At 31.8% G+C, this 6,753-nt stretch overlaps 1 protein-coding gene across 1 annotated transcript in view; it reads right to left on the reverse strand.

Annotated features, from left to right (window-relative positions):
* LOC121410033 overlaps positions 1-6,427 on the reverse strand; it is a 28,471-nt gene extending 22,044 nt beyond the window's left edge. The window contains exons 1-3 of the mRNA XM_041601853.1: positions 6,052-6,427; positions 4,890-4,965; positions 3,639-3,736 (exon numbers count right to left, since the gene is read on the reverse strand). Coding sequence (XP_041457787.1) covers positions 3,639-3,736; positions 4,890-4,965; positions 6,052-6,157 — 280 coding nt within the window. The 5' untranslated portion in view covers positions 6,158-6,427. The remainder of the gene's footprint in view (positions 1-3,638; positions 3,737-4,889; positions 4,966-6,051) is intronic.
* Between the last annotated feature and the right edge of the window lie 326 nt (positions 6,428-6,753).

Raw genomic sequence — 6,753 nt, forward strand, 5'->3', positions numbered from 1 at the left:
GTTTGTTGTAATGGCCTTTTACAATCATATTGAGATGTTTTGTCAATAGATATGTTGAAATTAACCTTGAATTGATAGTCTTTCCGTTTAAATCTATGGATTGTGGTTTGTAGAAATTATTCTCCATTTATATCTAATATTACTATGATTCAAAGTTTATACGACATTCAAATACACACCAAACAAGGTATTAGAATACCCTTTGCTATCATTTTGTTTTATTTTTTAGCACGATATTGACTCGAAATAATCAACAAAAATTAGGGTACCCTGGTGTATTGTGAAAAATGTGCACAAATATACAACGTGCTTTTTGAAGTCTAGCTCTGCTGAAAAAAGCCTTAATTTCCCATTTTGAAACATTATTGCCTTTCCTACCTGCCCCCCTTCCCCCATTGCTCGATCTTAATTTATTGTCATATCATAAAAAGGCACCATGATAACTGAGGGGGGAGGGGGAGCAAGACAGCCTAAATGAGGTCTTTATTATTATCATTATTATTTTTACCGAAGGGTAATAGAAGTTACGCGACCCAAAAATCTATTTTTTATACTTCTTACTACCATTCACCTCCCTTTTTCTCCCCTCCTTTCTTTTTTTTCTCTCACTAGATTAAAATTCACAAGGCTAGGCTCCAATTGGGTGGCCCATGTGTCTTAGTAAAACGATTCAAGATTACTTCATTGAAACATGGTGTGATTGCAGCTTGTCAGCTTGATTAAAAAAATGTTCAATCAAAACAAAATACATATCCTATGAACAAAAAGGAAAAACAAATCAAGAAATCACAGAAATATAATTTCAAATATTATGTTAACGGTAGAACGCAAGTTGACATATTGAGTTTGAAAGGCTGTTATGGAATATAGTTTGAAAAAAAAGTTTACCAGAATTTCATTTTACTAGAGATCTAGTAAGTGCGAATTGGGGTTTGATGTGCAATGTTATTATTTCATATTATGTTGAAAACATTTAGATTTAAAAGGATTTGTTGTAAAGTGGTTCTAAGTCAATGACAATTGTAAAGGAAAACCAGCTACCTAGTAATAGTAACTTAAGGAAATAAATCAGAAAGAAAATACAATTACGCAATGATGATGATAATGGTACTATAATTGGGGCCGCAGAACCTTTTTGAAAGTGGGGGGGGGGGGGGCTGACCATGCAAAAAATTATTATCAGATGCTAATTTTTACGTTTTTATATACGGTTTTGGAAAAAAAGTGCGGGAGTGAAGCCCCCGCAGCCCCCCCTGTTTCCGCGCCCCTCCTATACATTTAAAGAGAAACATTTTGAAATATGTATGAATAAGGCTGGCAAGGTGAGAATGTCCACGTTATCTCATGTCACATTGTTCTCTATAATTAAGTATTCATTTTTTGTCATAATTTGTTTTTGTTTTTGTGTTGGTGGAATTTTAATATGATACCTGGTTTGAATTGCAACATTACATAATTTACTTTATATACGAAGGAAGAAAATTGATATCATTTTGACTTGTTCGTGTATCTATCTTTCAAGGAAAAAGTAACACAAAGAGAAACATTAATGTTTTATTTCATAGATCATAGCATTCCCCCTATTATTATTTTCATTTACCATTAATTAATATTGGGACCCGTACCTTGTAAATACTACCTTATTTTTTTATAAGAATTGACGATATACAAATAAAAATGAATTATTGATGTATATGTAATCTTATTTCTGCGGTAACAAATTTGATTCAAAATGGTGTTAACGATAACAAATTAGAGTGACGCAGGTTTCCGTATATATTCAAATGCCAATAGGTGGTTATCAAATAAGAATTTACTGAATTGAAATCAAGTAACTGTTATCCAGGTGTAGAAATGAAAACAAAAACATTTATATTTCCTGAGGGAGATGTAAATAAAATGTGGCTCAACTTTTCATGCATTGGTATATGGGACAGTATTTTTAAGTTTTATTTCTTATTTTTTAAATTAATTTGTCAACTGTGTTCATTTTATCAATTGCAATTATGCATTATATTCTCAGAATAAAATTATTGGTCTCAGAAACCTAATTAAAATATCATTTAAATGCAATCAAATGTAGGCCCTACTTTCAAGCTTAGTGGTGCTTTGATTTTTTTTTTATGTAGAATATTATATTTGTCTTTCAGACAACGAATTCTTGTCAGTATTAAAACAAAAGTGGTATGTTTGTTTTGAACAGTTACGTCATTATAACGCTAAGTAGAATGAAGTTCCCACTACTTATTATAAATAAAATGGATAGTTTTAGAATGATAGTAGTTTACAGACTATTGATTATATCAATATCGATTATATTTCTTAAGAACAATCATTCCTTTTACGACGAGTTTTCGGCATAGGTTATGATACTCATCAATTTCAAAGATCTATTCGCTAGAGGAAAAAAATACTGAAGAACAGATTGCTGTTATGAAAATATACTGAAATAATTAAAACGAACCCGCTGTTATCGCTTAACTTCGTCACATCATCGCCTCTCGTTGTTATGAAATAATATTGGAAGTACCATCGTGTTAACACTACTGATGCATTCGACCAAAATGCTAAATAATAACTGGAGTATATGGGCAAAAATTCATCCTATATTCCTTTTTACTTAACCATCATATAGTCTACACTTCTTTATGTTTTAAATGATGTTTTTATTGATTTCTCTCAAATCAAAATACACATTCGATAAACAAGTTTAACAAATTATTTGAAACACGAATAAGTCATGGTTTACGACATCGATCCTTCATTTCTACAAGGTAATTACAATGCTAACGATGCATGCAATGAAAATTAATAAACAAACATTCATACCATGCACGAAATAAGGGCTACCCCTCCCCCCCCAAAAAAAAAAACGCATTGGCGTATATACATTCTATTACAACAACGTCAACATATTCCTGATAAGTAGTATATGACTATGTTACTATCTACATAAAATTCCATCTCATTATGAAAGAGAAAAGGGGAAAATAAATGTCAGAACATCAAAACACAGCAAATATCATCATGCTTCCCTCATTACAATTGGTTCATAAAACAAGAGAGTAAATATTATTGTGTGAAGCATTGCGAACTTACACTATAAGATGGATATCATTACTATTTCTTAGAATTAAAGGTATTGTTTAACTTTGTGAGCAGCTGATTTAAAAAATTCTCAAACCAAGATGAAACATGTGTACAAGTGCATGTATTAGAACTAATAAACCCTGAAAACAACCATTATTGAGAATGAAAAGCCAAAACTACAAGGCAAACCTCTATTTTGTAAATAGGCGTCTTATAGACACCTAAATAGTACACATAAGTGTATGGGATGAAATTAAGATGGTGTTTCCGGTCACTTTATATTTCAATTTTTTAAGCACTAAATAATCATTTTCGAACGCAATTTTTTCTGGGCTTCATTTTTGGAACATATCACAGACACAGGTGACAAGTGTGACCTTCTAGCTCAGATTTTTAAAAAGTCAAACCAATGTTAACCAATCACTTTAAACAAGAAGAAACTGCAAACATAACATGTAAAATTGTCATTCTGACCCATCCTTTTTTGGTGATGATGATTCAACATAAAACAAAATATCATGACCTATCATAATAGATTCGAGACTCACCAAGTATATCACAGCTTTTCCCTGCCCAGCACGGCTCGCATTCACACAAACCAGTTGAGTTGTTACATTTGCCATTTTCACATTTTATTTGTTCGTATCTGAAAACAAATAACAAATAAATAAACATATTATTGTATCAAGAAATAACGCTTATGTAAGAACAACATATTTGCTACCTTCAATATTTTCAGATATATTTTGAGATATTAGAGCCCAGTTCAATACCTGATTTTGAAACCAATTTCATTGTGAAATCTTAACTTATAAAGATTAATTTGTAAGAGTTGTAAAGGTCTTATAGAGTAAAATATGAAGTACTAATAACGAAATCATATTCCTATCTCCCTCTATTAGATTGTGTAAATGTAAATACATAATCCTCATATCTGATATTGATTTTGTTTATCTAGTCCCCTTTTCATTTCATCATTGTTGTTTCTCTCTTTTTATCACTTTCCTTTGTCTTTTGCTTTGTTGATGTGTGAGTGTGTGTTATCAGAAATGATTCTTGTTAGTTAATTTTCCCTGTATCAAAAACATTTCTAATACTTATGTGCAACTCTTATTTCCATTCTGTAGTCGGTGATCAAGATAATGAATAGTTTCAAAAGTGTTTTGGTCAGGAAGGAAAGACCAATTTGACGCAAAATTGTTGTGAAATTTGATTGCTTCTGTACAGCATTTTTAATATTGATTCCTTGTAAAGAGAGATTGATATCAATCAATGCATGCTTTCTTCTATGTGTACCAGAGCAGATGGAAAATATTTATCATATTAATATATTTATTTGAATAATATTTCTCGATAAATTGTAAATATTTTGACGTATGATTGTTGTCTTATAATCAAGTAAGCCCATGCAAATATAGTTTTTCTAAATCTTCACACTAAAAACAAATCAGTATAAAATGACTAGTTAATATGGTCAGCTGGGTGCTACTGCTATCCTAGTCATATTTAACTATTTTCTAATCGTATTTTACTAGGACAGAGTCTGACAAGAATGCAATTCAGAAGTGTGACTAAATCAGTTGCACCCACCTGACTACTAGTCAATTTAACTGAGTTGTTTTGAGATTGTTGAATCTTAAGGAAAATGATATCAACAGCTTAATAAGGTGATTTGAAAAAAACATCAAAGATCATAACACCATTTCTCACAGAAATGTTATTTGTAACCTACGAGTTTGTCATTTTGATAACTATGACTATATTATTCCACTTGTGTTTTCTCGAGAATAAAATCGTACCTTGTACACTCTCCGTTTGGACAGTGAATATCAGGAAATCTTTCGCAAACAGTTGGAAAATTATACAAATTTTCACCTGTGTATAAAAAAATAAGGAGAAATGAAGTTAAAAACGGCAAGCTTGACACACACGAATTAACAATTGCACATGAAACTGAACTGTTAACGATCGGATACAGGTGTTGAGAAGGCATTCGTTTGCCAAAACCAAGATATGTGTTTCATTTTATTATAGGATCTGCATGGGCCTGTTGCATAAAAAATTTTACCTGAGAAAACTCCGGTAAAAACTGAAAACTAAGGTTAGTCTGATTTCTGCCATTGACTTTAACACAGGGCAAAAACTCTGGTAAAAATAACCTGAGTTTTCTCAGGTAAAAAGTTTTATGCAACAGGCCCCTGGTTTGATGTATAAAAATGGTTTTGATTAAAAAAATGATTATCTAAAAATCATACAATTTTACATCCCCTAACCCCTACCTTTTATGTATAAAGCTGAATTGATCATTTTTTTATCAATTAGATATCATTGTCAAAGATAAATACCTGTTGGGCTAAATGACACGTCAAAGAAGGAAAGCAGACAGAGAGGGGGGGGGGGCGAGAGAGAGTGAGAGAGAGAGATGGAGGGAGAGGAAGAAAGAAAAAATAAAAAAGAATGGAAGAGAGAAAGAAAGAAAGAAAGAAAGAGAGTAAGAAAGAAAGAAAGAAAGAAAGAGAGTAAGAAAGAAAGAAAGAAAGAAAGAGAGTAAGAAAGAAAGAAAGAAAGAAAGAAAGAAAAGAAAGAAAAAAGGAACGGAACAGGGGAAAAAGGAAAAAAACTGCGGAAATTGTGTTCCTTGATATAGGAATTAACGATTTTCATATTACAAAAAAAGGAATATAATTATAGACTAATAATTAAAAAAAAATCGATAAATTTCGAACACAGAACGAAATTGAAAAAAAAATTACTAACAATTCATTCAAATAAAGGAAGCAAAATTGGATTATCAAGATAAAGAAAGAAGAAAAATGAAATATAAATCATAAAGTTGAAAAGAACCATTTTAGAAGTGCCAACGGTTTCATACGACATTTTTTTTCTGAAAACAACATTTCATCGCTCTAAGAAGTATTCTAAACAAAATGGTTCTTATTCTTACATCAAGATGAAACTTACCATTTGTGACGAAAATGACAAAAGAAAGCAAGATGGCGCCTAGAATAAAATGTTTCTGTGTCCTCTTACTCGAGGAGAGCAGATCCCAAAGTAAGTCTAAAGCCATCGTCAGAAGATAAGTCGTCGCATTACAAATGCCTCACATCTTAAATTATCCAGAAATATATCCAAATGGAATCCAGATTCTTCGTTTGTAGTTGTTATTCCATTTAATAGGATTTTTTCCGTTTTAAGACAGAAATAAGCAAAGCCTTGTTGCAACAGATATGACTGACTATGCGCAATGGCGGATTGACCGTATGGCGTTACTACCGGTAGCTATCTTTGGAAGGAGGACGGTACAATGAGATGGTGTATTAGGGCGTACCATTCGATCTTGTTCCGAGGATCCATGAGGGTCGATCAAAGATCCAGAAATGGCTGCCGATCGATAACTTCTTCTGAACAAAAGGAAACGCTGCGCAATGCAAAATGGTTGATTCTCATGGAAGAACAATAGACGAAGATCGAAAAATAGACTTTTGCATTTACACAAGAATTATGATTAACTATTTTGGAATTTCAATATGATAATCTTTAAATGAAAATATAGATATTGTGCAATTTCTCTGTCTAATAGGATGTCAGAATGTAATATAATTTGATGGAGACACTGAGGATTTTTGGTATTTTATGCTGCGGTTACTACATGCTGGTGAGAAA

Source organism: Lytechinus variegatus, chromosome 3 (assembly GCF_018143015.1).
Source record: "Lytechinus variegatus isolate NC3 chromosome 3, Lvar_3.0, whole genome shotgun sequence".
Classification (NCBI taxonomy): domain Eukaryota; kingdom Metazoa; phylum Echinodermata; class Echinoidea; order Temnopleuroida; family Toxopneustidae; genus Lytechinus; species Lytechinus variegatus.